The sequence below is a fragment of the Callithrix jacchus genome, chromosome 9, assembly GCF_049354715.1.
Source record: "Callithrix jacchus isolate 240 chromosome 9, calJac240_pri, whole genome shotgun sequence".
Lineage (NCBI taxonomy): Eukaryota > Metazoa > Chordata > Mammalia > Primates > Cebidae > Callithrix > Callithrix jacchus.
In genome coordinates, this window is record NC_133510.1 from 41,745,616 (window position 1) to 41,765,525 (window position 19,910).

The 19,910-nt window shown below is 39.0% G+C and overlaps 1 protein-coding gene across 1 annotated transcript in view; it reads left to right on the forward strand.

Moving 5' to 3' along the window:
• The first annotated feature begins 1,503 nt into the window (after positions 1–1,503).
• Positions 1,504–19,910, forward strand: part of OVCH1 (ovochymase 1) — a 70,325-nt gene continuing 51,918 nt past the window's right edge. Inside the window, 10 exon segments of the mRNA XM_078339012.1 lie at positions 1,504–1,688; positions 2,653–2,771; positions 3,029–3,126; positions 4,189–4,361; positions 9,019–9,114; positions 10,403–10,554; positions 12,007–12,193; positions 13,525–13,543; positions 13,545–13,621; positions 14,699–14,786. Of these exon segments, the coding sequence (XP_078195138.1) occupies positions 1,625–1,688; positions 2,653–2,771; positions 3,029–3,126; positions 4,189–4,361; positions 9,019–9,114; positions 10,403–10,554; positions 12,007–12,193; positions 13,525–13,543; positions 13,545–13,621; positions 14,699–14,786 (1,073 nt within the window). The 5' untranslated portion in view covers positions 1,504–1,624.

Here is a 19,910-nt window from a genome sequence, read left to right on the forward strand (position 1 = left end):
TAGCATGCTCCTGTAATCCCAGCTACTTGAGAGGCAAAGGTGGGAGGATCACTTGAGCCTGGGAGGTTGAGGCTGCAGTGAGCTGAGACTGCACCACTGCACTCCAGCTTGGGTGACAGAGTGAGACCTCTTTGAAAACAAAGAAAAATCACAGAAGCTGCTTTTGGGTTCATGAGACAAGAAGGTTTGAGATGTGTGTTTCAAGTTTGAGTACCAGTCACATTTTTTAAAAAAACTACGTTTTTTTTTTCTTTTCAGAGACAAGGTCTTGCTGTGTTGCCCAGGGCAGAATGCAGTGGCTATTCACGGGTGAGATCCCACTACTGAACTGCAAGGGAGTTTTGAACTGCCCTGTTTCCAACCTGGTTCAGTTCACCTTTCCTTAGGCAACTTGGTGGCGCCCTGTTCCAGGAATATCACCATATTAATACCAAACTTAGTGTGGAGAGACTCCAGATTGGCATAGTGCCCTACAACTCAGAGCTCCTGGGCTCAAGCCAGCCTCCTGCCTCAGCCTCCCCAGTAGCTGGGACTACAGGCCACATGCCACATCACCAGGCATCATTCACTTTTTTTAGGCTTTTCATCCAAGGGTGTCCATTCACCCTCTGCTCTCTCCTGCAGTCACAGAGGTCATTGTCCCCAGTAGATTGTCACCTGCTTTTACCTGTGCCTGCATTCTCTCCACCTTGACTGCCTCTGTGTTCCCATCTACCTGTTCATCTCCCACCTGTCCCCCTTAGCTTATTTATCCTCCTACCTCAAGAAGCTTTTATTTCTATTTTACGTGAAAGTAAAATGTTGCACTTAAAAGTAAAATCCTCCAACTGGTGCTGGGGGACTGGTGTCCGGGTTATTTGATATATATAGAATGCCCATTTAGCCTTGCCCTAATTTTCTGACAAAATATAAGACCATTACAAATTCTGGCTTTGTCTTCCAGTTTCAGCCTAACTTGTTACAAAATAATATTCATGGGGAAAAGGTGACATCTCACCAATAGATTAATTTCAATGATCTTAAATGATGGATCCTACAGCTTTTGACCCATTCTGCTGAAATGGATACAATACTTGCCACCCAGAAAATGATGGCAGCTCAAGAGTGATCTTTGCTAATCACTCTTTGAAAACTCTTGAGGATCAAGAGCTTCAACAAGCTTCTTAGAAGGGGTGGTATTGTACTAAGCTTCAGGAGCCTCCTCCTTTCAGAAGTCCTGCCTGTGTTTTGCGTGGGGGACTAGCTTCATTGCCCTCGAGCCCAGACGGCACTCCCCAGCCTGGGACAGAATTCGCAGGGCTAAGCGTTCCAGGCCACTGATTGGCTTGCTCTGGATCTGCTGGCAAAAACCTCTGCACACGTGCGAGCACCCCTCCGGCCCCTGAGGACACCTTGCGCCAGTCTCTAAGGCTGGATGGCGGGGCGCTGTGACACCGGGGGTGACCAGAGGGCGGTGGCAGCTCACAATGATGGATCGTGAAGAGGGACACCTGCGAACCCAGGTGCCACGGCAGGTGCTGCCCATAGGCCCTGCAGGAGGGCATAAAGGACGCGGACCCCGCCTTCTCCGCAGAGTTTTCGCAGCCTACAGGAGGGGAGGACGTGTGAGGCGGTGCGTGAGGATATGGGTGTGCTGGCCAGTGCCGGTTTGTTGCTACTGTTAGTCATGGGCCACCCCAGAAGCCTAGGTGAGCCCAGGCCCCTCGTTACCGGGACTGTGGAGGAGACTGAGCATTCTGGGGAGGGAAGACTTCATTACTCCTTGCTGCAGGAAGGCCGGGTGGTATAGGCACACCTGAGGCATTGGGAAGAAAGGGTGAGGGGATGGTGCACGCCCAGATGTCCCCAAAGGAAGGCCTGGACCAGATTTCCTTTTTGAAACGTTTTAGATTCTAGAGTTCAAGTTTTTAGGCACACGTGATAACTATGTGTGTGCTAAGGAGCCTGCTCCAAGGAAACCTAACCAAGTAGAAGTAACTTAAAGTCAAGTATCTCCCTTTCAGAGTAGTACATGTCATTTCCCAATGTCTTTGTTTCGTTTTGTTTTGTTTGTTTGAGACAGGGTCTCGGTCTGTCGCCCAGGCTGGAGCGCAGTGGTGCAGTCATGGCTCCCTAAACCTCCAGGGCTCATGTGATCCTCCTGCCTCAGCCCCCGAGTAGCTGGGACCACAGGCATGTGCTACCACATCTGGCTAATTTTTGCATATTTTTGTAGAGGTAGGGTCTTGTCACTTTGCCCATGGTCCTAAACTCCTGGGTTCAAGCGATCAGCCCACCTGGGCCTCCCAAAGTGCTGAGATTACAGGCGTGAGCCACTGCACCTGGCCTCTGGTATCTTTAACCCAACTTAAATGTGCATCTTCCCAGAGTAAGCCCCAAGTCACCTACCAGAGGCAGTGCTGGCTCCTTCCTATCCAGTGGTAGCACAGACTGAAAAGGAGTAGGCAGGAGGCAAATTCTGGTCAACCCAGGTGACTTTGGGATATTCTGAAGAAAATATGGAGAGAAGAATGTGATAGTCTGCAGCTAAGTGATATCAGCACGGCTGGGCCAGGCCAGGAAAATCCAAACAGAAAATCTTGGTAAAGTAAAGTAAACTCTTAAATAAGGCTCTGTGTGTGCACACACACACACGTGCCCTCTTCTACACAGGACTGAAGTGTGGAATTCGCATGGTCAACATGAAAAGTAAGGAACCTGTTGTGGGATCTGGATTCTTCTCTAGAATTAGTAGTTGGAGAAATTCACCAGTGGCTGGACATCCTTGGCAGGTCAGTACAACAAAGGCATTGATTTCTTAATGAGAAAACGGTGAAATATTTCTTTTGTTTCAAAACCAAGAATCCAGGTTGATATGTAGTTTTTCTCCTGACCCCCACTAGCTCTCTACCAAAAAGTTTACTTCCAATTTATGTCAGTATTTTAAGAATATTATGTCTGATTAGAAGAGTTGATATCCAGTGTTTCTGATGGAGATACATCTGTGGAGAGACATATTAGCTGCGTTTGTAACTTTCTTCTTGGGTAGGTCTCCCTAAAATTAAATGAGCACCATTTCTGTGGAGGAAGCTTGATTCAAGAAGATCGAATCGTTACAGCTGCACACTGCCTGGACAGCCTCAGTGAGTAAGTTGTAGATTTCCATTACTTGTCAGGCCTTGATTCCTGGCTATGGGACTGGGAGATTTGTTGCTCTAAATAGGTTCATTCTCAGTCCCTTTCTTTACTTTTTTTTCTTTTTCTTCTTCTTCTTCTTTTTTTTTTTTTTTTTGAGATGGAGTCTCACACTGTCACCCAGGCTGGAGTGCAATGGCATGATCTCTGTTCACTGCAACCTCTGCCTCCCAGGTTCAAGTGATTCTCCTGCCTCAGCCTCCCAAGTAGCTGGGATTACAGGTGCCTGCCACAAAGCCCAGCTAATTTTTTGTATTTTTAGTAGAGATGGGGTTTCACTATGTTGGCTGGTCTCAATCCCCTGACCTTGTGATCCACCTGCCTCAGCCCCCCAGAGTGCTGGGATTACAGGCATGAGTCACCAAGCCAGGCCCCTTAATTCCCTTCTTAATTTTGCCTCCCAGTGTACCCACACACTGATCTTCCTGATTCCCAGAAGGGTGTGTCTGTCCCAAGATTTTCAGTGCTTTCTGTTCTACTGAATAGAGACTTTAAACAATCCAGGACATCATCTATAATTTATGAATTTAGTTCTTGGGTAGAGGCAGTGGTTACTTATTATAATAAAGCATGAACAAGAAATGTTAAATGGAGGCTCTAGAGTTTTGATCATCTGGGTTTAAATCATTAGGAGGGAAAAAAACTGCAGAAATTACAAATACTTGACCAGATCAAAAGAGGGTATGTATAAGAGAAAAGGAACAGTTCCAGAAAGCATTTTTTATATCCTGTTACAAATGGCATAGCATGTGTGAACTATGGTTTGTATATGAAAGAAGAAAAGAAGGCAATATTTAAATACTTGACTCAGAAAAATGGAAACATAACTGAAAACCATAACTTTTTCTAGATTAAAAAAATTTATGACTATTGGTAATGATAATAAGGAAAACCTTCTTCAAAGACCTGGGGATGCTTAAAGGTAAATTAATCACTTTTTCTTTAATTACATCCCACCAAGAAATCTTGCCTAAGGGAAACAACTACTTATGAAATATTTTCCTTTGGTTTTAGGAAGCAGCTGAAGAATATAACTGTGACATCTGGGGAGTACAGCCTCTTTCAGAAGAATAAGCAAGAACAGAATACTCCTGTCTCAAAAATCATTATCCATCCTGAATACAACAGCCATGAATATATGAGTCCTGATATTGCACTGCTGTATCTAAAACACAAAGTCAAGTTTGGTGAGTATGGAGCGTTAGAATATTAAAAATCCAATGGGGAAAAACCACTAATTGTATACAAGTTGACTTCAATTTCTGTGTGGCTGTCTAGTAATAGAATAGCTAAGCTTTGTTTCTTTTAAAAATAATTTTGTTCAACCTATAACCTATTTAAAAACTACTGTACAGGCTACATGTCCCAGCCACGAATTACTTATGCTTAACAGTCAACATTTTTCCCTTTCACTTATTTCTATTGATACATATTAGATGTACATATTGTCAGGGTACATGTGATAATTTGAAACATTCATATAATCAAATCAGGATATCTATCGCCTTAAATATTTATAATTTTATATGTACTAGGAACACTTGAATTATTTCTCTTCTAGCTATTTTGAAATATACAAACAATGCATGCTAATTATAGTCATCCTACTGATCTATCAAACATCAGGTCTTATCTCTTCTAAGTGTATATTTGTAACCATTATCAACCCCTCTTCATCCTCCTCTTTTCTCTACCCTTCCCTGCCTCTCATAAGCACAGGTTTAATCTCTGTTTTCATGAGATTCAATATTTTAGCTCCCACGTGAGTGAGAATATGTGATACTTGTCTTTGGCTTATTTCACTTAACATCCATGTTCAGTTCCATCTGTGTTGTTGCAAATGACAAGATTTCCTTCTTTTTATGGCTGAATAATGTTCCATTGTGTGTATATACTACATGTTCTTTCTTCATTCACCCATTGATGAACAACTTAGGTTACGTCCATATGGTGGCCAATTGGCATTTTAAGGACTTCTGTGTCTTTGCTGGACTACATTCTACCTACCTACCTACCTATATTCATCTCTAACCAAAAAGCTTTAACATTTGAAAACGTTTTCAGAGGCTTCTTTCTGTAATTACTGTAAAAAAGATATCCAACACACTCTCCACACAGGTAACACAAATATTCTGGGTAAAACACTAAAAAACCTTATTTTAAAAAAATGCCAAAAAAGCAAGTATGTTAAGTGACCAAAACCAAAGCACAAATCCAGAGTAGTTAGCCAGGGCACTGCCCTTGAGGGATCAGACTGATCTTTAAGATCCTAGAGATTTGCCTGGCCATGAAAGGAGCTGTAAATAACCTGGAACTTTCTGAAAGGTGATGCTTTGAAAGGTAGGGAGGAGGAGTTAGGGGAGTTATGTTACATAAAGTAAAGGGAATAAGGACACTTACTCATGTCAACCTTGGCTCTGGAGAGAGGGTTCTCAGAAAAATCTGTAATCATGAGCCAGTCCTCTCTCAGGTTTGATGCTGGAATTGACATCACCTGTGTGGCACAAAAACTCCAAGGCAAGATTTTAAAGTGGTTCCAGGTGAGGAATCAGACTCTGGCAGAAGCAAAAGTAAATCCTCTCTGAGATAATGAAATTTAAATCTCAGGTTCAGTATATTCCCATAAAGTTTTAATGAATTCAAGCACACAACCATGCAGAGAAATTTGCATTGAAGATAGAATCTGAAGCATTAACAATCAGAAGCAGACTTTCAAAGGTTACAAATTTCATGATAGAGAATAGAAAATAGTATAGTAAAGCTTAAAGAAGTAAAAGAGTATTGAAAATGATTGAACCACACAAAACAATTAGATGGAAGGAAAATTTGAAAAGAAGCTAATAAAACATGAAAATATAAAAATGTAATTGGAATTAGAAACTCAACAGAATATTTATCTACCAGATTACATTAGGTGTATGGAACTAGACAATCTGAAATAATTACCCAGAAGTGACAATGACGGGGCCGGGCGTGGTGGCTCACAGCCTGTAATCCCGGCACTTTGGAAGGCTGAGTGGGGTGGATCACGAGGTCAAGAGATCGAGACCATCCTGGTCAACATGGTGAAACCCTGTCTCTACTAAAAATACAAAAAATTAGCTGGGCGCAGTGGTGCGTGCCTGTAATCCCGGCTACTCCAGAGGCTGAGGCAGGAGAATTGCTTGAACCCAGGAGGCGGAGGTTGCAGTGAGCCGAGATCGCGCCATTGCACTCCAGCCTGGGTAACAAGAGCAGAACTCCATCTCAAAAAAAAAAAAAAAAAAAAAGAAGTGACAATGAGGGTAAGAGACAGAGAAGACAGAGTGTAGTAAACATCCAATTTTAAGTTTAGAGAGAATATGGATATTAGAGGAGAGAGACTGTAATTTAAGATAAAGTGACTGAGAATTGACCATAACTGATATCCAAATATTTAGATTTAAAAAGCCTAGTGACTCTAACTATGATACAAAAAATAATTTTATTTCTAGACATGTGGGTAAAATGTAGCACACTAAAAGAATGTATTTCAAAAGAATCTAATAGGAAAAAGACATGTTAACCAAAAAGAAATGTTATTGACCTTCTCAATAACAGTAAGTTAATGTCAGAAGATAGTGGAACAAGATGATCCAAATACTGAGAATAACTCAAACTGGAATTGTATATAAGAGGAAATTATTGCCCCAGTTTTTCTCTCCTTTATAGCAAATCAATGCTAGTTATGTCCATTTCGTTTCCTCAATTCTCATAGTTGAATGTATTAGGTTAAGATGTCTGTTCCACATTTAAGAGGATCAAACATTCACTCTGTTGTTCCATAAATTTGGTCTTGTCACAGTCACTAATGACCTCTATATTGCTAAATTCAAAGTAACTTCTCAAATCCCATCTTTCTGGATAAGAGTTTTTTAGCAGAATTATTCATATGTTCTTCTTGGAAATATTTTCTTCACTTGAATTCTGGGAATTCATTAGTTATTCTCCTACCCTATTGTACCCTTTCTTAGTCTTCTATGATTATTCCCCCTCTTCTTCTTGACTTCATATTGTTAGAGTACCCCAGTCTCAGCCCTGGACATCTTATTCTCTAGTTGTGCTCATTCTGTTAGTGATCTCATCCAGAATGAAGAATTTAAGCACCATCTGCTACTTGAAGACTACTCTTAGCCTAGGTTTCTTTATATTACATATGCTTCTGAAATTAGTGGGATTCTTGTAACCAGTTGTCAACTGGTCATCCAACTGGATAGCTAATAGGCATCTCAAATTAATATGTTTAACACAGAATCTCATGGATGCCTACCTATAGCCTCCCTCATTTCAGTTAATGACAACTTCATCCTTCCAGTTAATTTGGCTAAAAAACTTTGGATTCATTTTTTATTATTCTTTCTCTGACACTGTACATCCAAAGAGTCATAAAATCCTGTTGCTTCTGCCTCACTCACTTCACAATTTTGCTATCTCGTTCCAGGTGATACTACTGTCATGTCATACCTGGATGAATTTTAGTGGTCTCTGAAATTGTCTGAAGCTGCTTCTGTCTTCCCAATATTTGTTATTAACCTAGTGACCAGAATAATGCTTTTTAAATACATAAATCAGGTTATGTCACCCTATTCATACCACTTCAATGGTTCTTTGTTACATTTAGATGAAAACCAATGTCATTATTATCTGAATACCCTCTTTCCTAGTCCTACATGTAACCTCTGATTTGTTTATTTTTTACAAAACCTTTTACTTAATCTGTTCCAGTCATCCTGGTCTCCCACTGTCCCCTAAACATATATGCATGACCCTGTAGCAAGGATTGTTTCTTCCTCAAATGCCTTCCACCCAGATAGCTGCATGATTCTTTTCCTCGGCTTCAAGGCTTTGCTCAGATATCACCTGCTCAATGAGACTTTCCATGATCATCATGTTTAAAATAATTTTTCCCATGCCATTCTCTCTCATCTCCAGACTTATCTCCTTTATCCTATTTTTTTCCATAGCGTGTATTTACCACTGAACAACTTATATTTACTCTCTGTTTTGTCTGCCCTCGCCCAACACACAAATGCAAATATACACACTTGGATAGGCTCTACCCAGAGATATTTTTCTTTCTGTTCATTCATTGAGACCTAAAAGAGTGCTTACCCATGGTATTTTTATCATCTTCTGACATTCACTTACTGCTGTTGAGAAATCAATAACATTCCTTTTTTGGGTAATATGATTTTTTCCTTCTAGATTTTTTTGAGAGCCATTATTTGTTTTTTGTGTGCTACATTTTCAGCATGTGTCTAGATATAACATTATTTTTTTGTATCATAGTTGGAGTTACTGGACTTTTTAAATCTAAAGATTTGGATATCAATTATGATCAATCCCTCAGCCACTTTCTCTTAAATTACAGTCTCTCCCCACCAATATCTATATTTTTTCTAAACTTCCCAGGTTCTTTACAGTTCCTTTCATGGCCAGGCAAATTTCTAGGATCTTAAAGATCAATTTCATACCTCAAAGGTGGTGGTGTGGCTAATTCCTCTGGATTCGTGCTCAATAACTGTTGAATGAAAAACTACCCTTTCAAAACAAAAGCATAGTCTAAAATGTTGATAGATTAAGGGGTTCGTGGTGGTGTGCAGAAAAATGGGTTATGTTTTTCCTTGTTTTACCTTTTCTGCATTTCTCTAAATTTCTGTAAATACAAAGCAGTTTTATACGGGGAAGGCAAAACTTAAAATATGTCATTATTACATTTAGAAAGAAAGTATAGAACCCATGAAATCAACAGATATCACTTTTCCAAATATATTCAACATGACTTATTTATCCATGAACCTCATGCCTTTGGTGGTGTTTTCTCAGGAACTGCTGTTCAGCCAATCTGTCTTCCCCACAGTGATGACAAAGTCGAACCAGGGTTGCTTTGCTTGGTCAGTGGATGGAGCAAGATTTCCAAGAGTAAGAGATATCAAAATAACTTAACACTTCTTCCAGGTCTCTGTATGTCCAGGGGAAGGAGAAATAATTTTGTTGACCATGCATCAAAAGGCTTATACTTCTTTTTTAAGGCTATTCATATCGCTCCTGCTGCCACCAATTTGGTTAGGTATAGCAGATAAAGGAAGCTGGATGGAACTGTGATAGATGAGGAGGAATACGGGAAAAGGATGATCAGGAAATAGTAACAATGGTTAAGCCTCTTTGTCTTTAATATTGTGACCTTTTTAAAAAGTCAGACTCATAGAAACAAAAAGTAGAAGGGTGATTACCAGGGATATGAGAGAGGGGAGGGGGGGAAGATGTTGTTTAAAGGATGTATATGTGGAATTACATGACAAGTAAGTTCTGGGAACTCAATATACTACGTGGGAACTATAGTTAATATATTGAATACTTGAAATTTGCTAAGAGAGTAAATGTTAAGTATTCTCACTACAAAAAAGTTAACTCTGTGAGGTGATGTAATATTAATTAGCTTGATTGTGGTAATCACTTTACCATGTATACACATATCAAAACATCACTTTTGTACTTCTTGAATAAATACAATTTTTGTTTGTCAATGATACCTCAAAGCTTGACAAAAATACATTGTGATTTTTTTTATTTTGTAAAGAATTTTTGGCAGGGCCCAGTGGCTCACACTTGTAATCCTAGCACTCTGAGAAGCCAAGGCAGGAGGGTAGGAGCCCAGCCATTTAAGACCAGCCTGGATAACATAGAAACACCTTGTCTCCACAAGAAAAAAAAAAAAAAATTAAAATTAGTCAATTGTGGTAGCATGCCTGTAGTCCCAGCTACTTGGGAAACTGAGGTGGGAGAATCACTTTCTCTCAGGAGGTTGAGGCTACAGTGAGCCATGATTGCCCCACTGCACTCCAGACTGCGTGGCAGAGGGACACTTTGTCTCAAAAAAATAAAAAGATTTCTATAAAGCATTGCTTTATTGACCAAAGTTTTCCTCTTGGGGAAACATTTGTTTAAAGAATCCGCAATTAAACAATTGCCTATTTTACCTTAAAAATCTGCTTAAGTTTTTAAAAATGTCCTCTTTCACTTATCTGATTTTTAGAAGTGAATATGATTCACACTGAAAAACAGTGACTTCCACCTGTGGTTAAAAATCTGTTTGAAATAGTTTTAAACTCTTAAAAGATTTTTAACCACAGGTGGAAGTCACTGTTTTTCTCATTAATTTGTTTCCATGAGGATATTGTGTACTGACATATCTGCCCTCTCTCTACAGCATCAGAATATTCAAATGTCCTACAAGAAATGGAACTTCCCATCATGGATGACAAAACATGTAATACTGTGCTCAAGAGCATGAATCTCCCACCCCTGGGAAGGACCATGCTGTGTGCCAGCTTCCCTGGCAGGGAAGTAGATGCCTGCCAGGTACAAAAATATAAACCAGCCTAGTTGTTCAGTAACATGTGATTGAAAGTAGATTCTGCCTTTCCTCAAAAGAAGCTTGTGCTTATTCTGTTACTGGATCAAAATTCCTTTTCCCTTCATCTTTCCATCTGATTTCTACTAAAAAAGTATACTTGACCTGAGCAGAAAGAATTATTTACTGTCTCCATGACCATTCCTACCTCTCCACTTCTTTTATTTTGGTGGGCTGGGGAAAGGGGTTAGTTTCAATGTGTTCAACCCAGTGGAATCAAGCAAGATCACCATTTCACAATCTTAGTAGGTGCAGCTCTGAATTCTTCATTTCACATGTTGTTAAGCATTGTGGATTTTTTTCTTTCATGCAGAATATATTTGTACAAAGTTTGACCAAAGATGCATAGCTTTAGTGACTGTTGTGTGAGAGATACTGCGAATGACTACACTCTCCCAAGACTGACACAACTTCACAAAGAATAGCAATCTTCACAACATATTTAGAGGGACAAGGAGGTCAACTTGTGAAACATATTCGTTTTAAGTTTTAGACAGGTCTTCCAAGTAAATTATCTTCTCTTTTAAGGTGGAGCAGTAAGGAGTCATTATTCTTTGCCAGAAAGCAGCTTGAAAATGTTGTGGGAAGCTCTCTGAAATTATCTGTTGGAAGGATTTTTGAGTTTTTCTTCAAGGGGGTAACAGGAGTTTGGGAGGGAGGAAATTGAAACTTACACTTATGCCACTTTCTAATTTAGAAAATAGATAGGCTAAAGTTGCTTTTTGCTATCTGTATTCATTACAGGCAATCCTTCTATGGCTGAAGCCCTCCACACCTTTTGAGGAGAGTTTAATCTGACACAAGGTTGCCTGAAACATACTCTTAAAGCATAGATTCTGGAACCGTACTGAAGATGTAATCCTAAAATCTTGGGTTCTTTATTCTGTAGCATGAGAGCCAATGTGGTCCTTTACATACATCCCCAGGGACAAAATTAGGTTTCCCAGGCTTTCTGTTTTTAAATCCTTGAGGCCTCGAGCTATCTTGGGGGATCTATTCACTGTTGCTCTATAGGACTGGAAGATGACCTAGTTTTTACCAGCAATTCCAGGTGACAAACTATAGTAGAAGCATCCATGTGAACTACCTCCCTTCTAATGATTTTTAGAATGTACACAGTAGTTAAAAAAAAAAAAAAAAAAAAAAAGCAGGAAGAGAAATCATTAGCCTAACAAGATTGCTGACAGTAAGTATAGCGATTTTATCTGGAAGAAAAGATTGTGCTTGAAACTAATGATAAGGACACAAGAAAACAGATAAACGAAAAGTTGACAGATGCTGACTAGTGGACCTCTTTGCCTCTACCTCTTTCGACTTTGTGGAGAGTGCTGATGTTTGTGGAACTGATGAAACATTTTACTGGCTATTTTCAAATTTTCCCTTTTTTTGTACCATGAAAGGGGGACTCTGGAGGACCACTGGTTTGTAGAAGTGGTGGAATCTGGATTCTTGCTGGGATAACTTCCTGGATAGCTGGTTGTGCTGGAGGTTCAGCTCCTCTAAGAAACAACTATATGAAGGCATCACTTGGCATTTTCTCCAAAGTGTCTGAGTTGATGGATTTTATCACTCAGGACCTGCTCACAGGTGGGTGAATTCTTTCTTCCTCATCTCATTCTAACTCAAGGGTAGTTACTCTGCTATGTTGTGATATTATCAGAACTAAGCTTTAGAACAAAGCAAGAATATGGCTGGTTTTAAATTCTTAATCCAATGTAGATACTTTTGTCTCTGAAACCCTGAGTACAGGAATCTGTTAATGTAACTTGAACAAACCAAATCCCTGTATAAAATTTTCATGAGATGCCTTTTTGCATTTATGAGATTTTATTAACAGACCTTGAGAATAGACTCATCAGGGGATTCTGTCTTCATTTTTTTCAGTTAGCATGTTTTTTCTCTGTACTATTAAGAATACTAAAAATAAATCGCTCATCTTCCACTTTGTCCATTCAACTTTGTTAATTTTACTTGGCAACGATGAAAATGTGAGGCCTTGGAGAGTTAATTTGGCTCTGTGACAATGAAATCTAGATTAGGAAAATGTGGGCCTTGGAGATACCAAACCTGTCCTCTGCAGAATGGAAGAGGCCTGAGAGAATACAGCTTTCAGGAACAAGTAGTTGAATATTGAAACCTAATATTCTTTTAAATGGCAAGACCCAGAGCCCAAGAACATAGCCTTCTCGCCATCCTTCATCTGTTTCTCATGGCAGTCCAAGGTCAGCCACTGACTGAGGCTTTTAGAAGTAGCACTGTGGATCTCACCGCAGACCAGCACTTCCTCAGACTGCTGCAGACTCCCCTTTCGTCTTAGATGTGAAAGTCCTCTTCACTGCTCCACTGCAGGGGAACAGTTCTCTTCTAGTAGCAATTGTGTTCCATTCGATCACCTGGAAGGGAAGGCTGACAAGGTTTAAAAGCCCTGAACAAAGGTTAATGGTAACAATAAGATTTTACAAAAGCAATGAAATCCAACATTGGTAGTTAATTCCAGTCAAATGAACATCAGAATGTGATAAGTGATTTACTTAAATAATGCTCCCTTAGGATAATCTTCTAAGCTTCTCATCCTCTATTTTCCTATTTTTTTTTCCTAGTTCATTTTCTCCTATCCCTTTCCAGAAATGGCTATGCTCTTAACCCTTAAAAATCAGAAAATTGAATCTCTCACATCTTATTTTTAAAGCCACACTAGCCATCAAATCAAATAAATTACTTTCTGCTTCCACGTAGTCCTTTAGCCTTTTTTAAAAGACACAGTGAGTCGCTCACTCTAAGAAAAGATTCCCTCTGCATTGATTTTAGTAGTAGTATAAATTATAATTCTTAATATTCTTTCAACGTTGCAGTGTTAAAAACTTTTCATTTAAATGATTATTATTGGGAAAGGCATTGACTCTTTATACCTTCTACAGGTTTGAATCAGGGCCAACCCCTCAAAAGTGAGCATAAGATGTATAACAAGGGCCCTGAGTTCTGTTCAAGAAGTGAACGGAAGCCAGAGAGGAGAGGGTATGTGAAGTTCTAACTAGAGAAGGAAGCTGACTTGAAGAAAAGTCATCAGAGGAACACAAACGGAAGGATTGTACCATATTTATTACCTGAGTTTTGTTTAAATTCTTGAATGTAAACTTTAAATGTCCTGCTCACATTCCTATATGGGTTCCAGCATTTAAAACCCAACCCTGACATCTAAAACTTTTGAGTGAATGAGGGAGACTTGCCATGACATTGCTAAAAGTTTTAAATCATATTTACTTTATTTATTTTGAGATGGAGTCTTACTCTGTCATCGAAGCTGGAGTGCAGTGGCATGCAATCTCAGCTCACTGCAACCTTTGCATCCTGGGTTCAAGTGATTCTTCTGCCTCAGTCTCCCAAGTAGCTAGAATTACAGGTGCCCACTACCATGCCGACCTAATTTTTTATTTTTAAGAGAGACGGGGTTTTACCATGTTGACCAGGCATAAGCTACTGTACCCAGCTTATTAAGCATCTCTTTTTTTGTTTGTTTGTTTTGAGACTGAGTCTTGTTCTGCCACCCAGGCTGGAGTGCAGTGGCATGATTTTGGCTTACTGCAACCTCTGCCTCCCAGGTCCAAGCAATTCTCCTGGCTCGGTCTTCTGAGTAGCTGGAAATACAGGAATGGACCACCATACCTGGCTTGCTTGCTTGTTTATTTATTTATTTAAGTAGAGATAGAGTTTCACCATGTTGGCCAGGCTTGGTCTTGATCTCCTGACATCAAGTGATGCACCCACCTCAGCCTCCCAAAATGTACTTCAGCATCTTTATACAAAGGTATTTAGCCTTACCAGAGACAGCCTAGAAAGAGATGGGAAAGATGGATAAATGTTACATCGAAGAGCTGTTTTTAAAAATGTTGATTTTGATTCAAATTATGAATTCAGAAATCTTTTTAAAGTCTGTTTGAAAATCCAGGGTCTAAATCATAGCCTCTAAAAATATTTTCATTTCCATAAATATCAATAATATAAATTGTACAGCTTCAGGCTGACCTCTGTATCATTTTGAAATGTTGTTTATAGGTCGGGCAAATGATCAACTTCTTTCCCGTGTTTTTGAAGATTGTAAACCTCAGGGGACAGTGTTATTTGGAGAAAGTAGGAAGATTCGTTACCCCCATTCCAAAGGAGACAACTATTCTCATAATTGGTATGTATCCCACATAGGAATGATTCCTGGGGCTTTTCCTCCCATTAAATGGGGCAGTTTAAAAGACACTATTGTAGCAATTTTTTTTTTTTGAGACAGGGTCTCCCTATGTTGCCCAGGCTGGAATCGAACTCCTGGGCTCAAGGTATCTTTCCACCCCAGCCTACTAAGTAGTAGGGATTACAGGGGCATCCCACCATACCTAGCTTACTTTGGAAATTTTATCTATCTCCAGTTCTAATATAAAAGTATATATTTCATCTGATATTTTTGGGCTGGTGAATATTTACTCATCAATATGAATCATCAACCTGAATAGTTATTAAAGTTTACTTGAATTGATGTATTCAAATAATGTAATACAGCATTTGTAATGAGATTGCTGTGGGATTTAGTGATTAGTTCCATCGCACTTATTTCTATAAACAAGCAACATATATAAATATTTTGCTTAGCATCACCTAGAAGATGGACAATAGTTCATGTCCTATAAGCTTGAGTATCTTTTTACAACTACATACCCTGTACTCTAAAATATATCTAAATATAGCTAAAACTATCTTTAAGCTTTAGAAAATCATTCTGCAAGTATCTCATTTTCTTAAGTAATCTAAATTCATTTTTAAAATTATACTGAGAATTGAATAGTGTACAACAAAGATAACAGTTCTACGAGTTTATAATCTGGTAGAAAGAGACAAAAATAACTATACTACAAAATAAGAGGAAATAAGCTTTATAATCCACATCATCCAAGAATGTGCACACTATAAAAAATAGAAGCTAATTATCTTTGGTGTGTTTTTTAAGGTGTGTGTGTAGAGTGGTTAGAAGTGTGGGGAGAGATAGAAATGTTTTAGTGAGAAAGATGGTATTGAAATGAGGTGTTGAAGGGTAGTTACGATTTTATGGCTCATGAGGTCTTTGGTAGCTCTAATATTGAAGATTTCAACAGATGGAGATGAGGCAAGAGGTCATTCTAGTCCAAGGGAGTTAGGTATAAGCAATATCGAGGAGGTGGGAAGATTGGAGTTGTTGGGGTTCTGAGGATCCCAGCGTGGCTGGACTGCAATGTGAATGGGAGCTGGGGTAGCAGTGGATGATGGGGATAGAAAGGATGGTTGGGACTTAATTGCAGAGGACCTTGAGTTCCATGCAGAGAGATTAGACCTTATGCTATAACCAATGGGTATGCTAAAATTAAAATGATTATGACTTTCAGAACTAATGTAAAATGAATACAAATATTTCAAGTACAGATAGAAAAGATGTGGCTTAATTTTAGCTCACAATTTAAAAGGCTTAATGGTCTAAACTGACTTTGTCTCAGGTAAACTTGTAATGATAGAGAATGCCAATAAAGCTTTTGTCACCTTTGCTTAAGCTACTAGAATGATATTTAGAACAAGAACTTAGGAAACTCTTTTATTAGAGTCTCAGGGAGGGGACCTCTGGGGTATAATCTCTAGACAGGGAGATTGATAAGCTAGAAATGATCTGAAAGACAATGACCAAGATGGGAAAAAATCAGAACAATGTTTTGAGAGGTATGGTTGTCTGAACCATAATACTTTTTGATCCAAACAAGACTGAAGAGGAAGAAAGAAGTGTCTCAATGTGTCTTAGAGGCTACTAGAGAAGCAGAATTAGACTTGTTCTGCGTAATTGCAGAGCTGAGAACTAAGATCACTGGGTAGAAGTTAGGAGGGAGTTCAATCCAATATTAAGTCATTTCTTGTTTGAGTGATTTCTGAAATGAACTAGCCTGCTTCAGGAAGTAATCAAGTAAGAGATGCAGATGGCAACCTACTTATCCCCAAACACAGTGGCCAAACTTTGACAATGAAACATTTCAGAGATCTCTGCAAGAAAAAGTTTCATGAGAAGGAGGGTTATTGTAGAAATAAAAATCAGATAAAATTCTGTAGCATACGGAAACTCAAACTTCATGAATTGAGCAGAACTGTAGGATCAGAAGCCATATTCATAATGCCTTAAGTGATTATTGAAAATTTGGCATCCAAACAATCAACAAATTTTTATCGAACCCTTGGGATGTGTCAGACACTGTCTTAGGTGCTAAAGATACAGCAGGGAATGAAGCACACAAAAAATGCTTGCCTTTGTGGGGCAAGTTAGAAGGTAGAAATGGAATAATTTTTAAGTGTTGCATACAATAGTAGAAGGTAGTAAATGCTACACCAAAAAAAGAGGGGAGCAAAAAAAGCGGAGGTAGAGATTGAGAGTATACAATATCAGGATAGTTAGGGAAGACCACATTATAAAGATGATACTTGGGAAAAAAAGACTTGGATAAAGCAAGGGAGGGAACTATATGGTTGTTTTGGAAAGGAACACTCCAGCCAGAAGGAATGGTAGGTGTGAGACAAGAATGCATTGGTTATTGAGGGAACAGCAAAGAGACCAGAGAGCCACAGTTGAGTGAGTGGAGAGGGGCGGTGTGGTCAAATTCTTTAGGACTTACAGGGCGTGAAAAGGAACTTCAGATTTTACTGCAAGGGATCTAGAGAGCAATTGGAAGATTTTGAAGAGAGGAAGATCATGATATGACACCTTTTTGAAAGATCCTTTTTGTTACTGTGTTGCAAACAGACTGTAGGCAGGTAAGGCTACAAGCTGGGAGACCAGCTATTGCAATAGTCCAGGTAAAAGATGATGTAATCATCCAGGTAAAAAACTACATTTGTAGAGGTGGTGAAGAGTGGTCGGGCCATAGGATTTGCTGATGAGTTGACAATTTGGGTTTTGAGAGAGAATGAGATCCTGATATGGGTAACCTAATATTTGCATTTTAGGTTTTGGGATACATGTGAAGAACATGCAAAATTGTTGCATAGGTACATACATGGTAATGTGGTTTGCTGCCTTCCTCCCCAGCACCTATATCTGGCATTTCTCCCCATGCTATCTCTCCCTAACTCTCCACCCCGATGTCCCTCCCCTAGTTCCCCCCCACCCACGGACCCTAGTGTGTGATGCTCCCCTCCCTGTGTCCATGTGTTCTCATTGTTCAACAACTGCCCATGAGTGAGAACATGCAGTCTTTGATTTTCTGTTCTTGTGTCAGTTTGCTGAGAATGATGGTTTCCAGGTTCATTCATGTCCCTACAAAGGACACAAACTTATCATTTTTTATGGCTGCGTAATATTCCACGGTGTGTATGTACCACATTTTCCCTGTCCAGTCTATCATCGATGGGCGTTTGGGTTAGTTCCAAGTCTTTGCTATTGTAAACAGTGCTGCAATTAACATTCGTGTGCATGTGTCCTTATAATAGAACAATTTATAATCCTTTGGATATATACCCTGAGCTGTTGGAAGAATAGAACTGTTGTCTGAGATGAGAAAGTTGGGGCAGTGGCTTTTAGACAGTAGGGTCAAGAGACACATTTTGTTTATTTGATAGAGTAGACTCAACTGTGCTTAGAGACAGAGTAAGAGTCAAGAGTCATAGGAAACACATAGAAATGTGAAGAAAGCTTTCTGAGAACACAACAAATAAAAAAAGTTTGGCATTGAAGAGAAGGAAGAATAATTCCTTTTCTGGGAAAGAAACAAAGAAGGTAATCTATAGAAAAGTTGAGGGAATTTACACTGAATGTCTTAGTTATTACATGAAATTTTAATTGCTTCAAGTTTAGAAGATGATGTAGAGATAAAATAGTTCAGATATTAAATAGTTTGTAGAGACTAAAGTAAGGCGTCAAACAGAGATTAATAAGAGTTTCAGTAGCAATACAACCCAATTAGTATTAGCATCTACTTGTACTATATTTCAACAAATCAGGACAAAAACTTTATTGTAAAATACACCTTCAATAGGAGAAAACAAAATTCCCAAGATACGTTCATTTAAGGCTGAGTCACCGAAGACTATCTTCATTGTAAGGCTAAACAAGGCATAAACCCACCCACCGAAAAAGTTACATGCCGTAAAGTACTAGATGTAGGGAAAGGTAAAATATTCTTCAGGAATTTGAACCACGAGTTAACTCGAGCAGATCTACCATCTAAATTCATACCTCGAGTGTAGTCCAAATTATGTCAAGTAGAAAAATTCAGTACTATGAAGTTGATAGTGCACAATGTGACTGATGGAAGCGTATACAGATTCTGCCCAGAAGAACTCTTTCAATTCAGGTCTACAGAAATCATAAGACTCCTTTGCAAGATGAATTCTAATTTTAGAATGTTCAAATGTGAAAAAAAAATGTGTTTTAGAAATGAGGTATAGGGCCAATTTGCACAGTTAGTGACTTCCTCAGCATGCTAAGTAGCCTTAGATAACGAAAGGGTTTTGTAAATTCCAACTGGAGCTAACTAGGAAATCACAAGGGAAACAGAGATAATATAAAGAAGGAGGAGAGCCCCTCCAAGCCTCTCTGTATTCTGGTAGGTGGTAGCTAGATTCTCAGAGATGACAGATATCACTCGGGTTGCCCTCCTTCCTTTCATACCAATGGGAGACATTGCACTTCTCAGCACCTAGATCAGTGCCTGGCACATAATAAATGCTCCATAGGTTATTTGGATTAGTAAATCAATGATTAGTTTGGAGATCCCTCTCTCACTTAGCTTGACCAGACCTCAAAATCCTTTTAAAACAGCAATTACTAATAATCAAAGTTGGCATAGATTTGAAACCTATTTTTTGTCTTTGATCTAGAGATTTTGAGGCCAAAGATAATTTGATGAAACAATTTGAGAAAGTACTGGCCTTTGAAGCCATAAAGCCTAAACTACAATTCCACTTACATAAGAGATGTGATGAATCTTTTATTATTAATGCCAGTTTTCCCATTTGGAAACAGGAATCATTTCTCTCCTGCCTACCTCAGAAAGACGTAATGAATCTCAAAAAGGATGATAGATGTGGAGTGCTTTTTTCCAATTAAGTGCTTAGCAAGTGAGCTCTATGATATTTTAGACAGCTTATTATTCCATCTATATTCAGGATGATGGACTTGAATAGAAAAACACTAAAGATTTTTCCATTAAGGAAATGTCTGGCAAAACCAAATTATTAGTGTTTGCTTTTTGGAAACTGAGCATAAAAGACTTGTCTAACTCCTAAAGCTACTAATATTAGTAAAGGGTAGTGG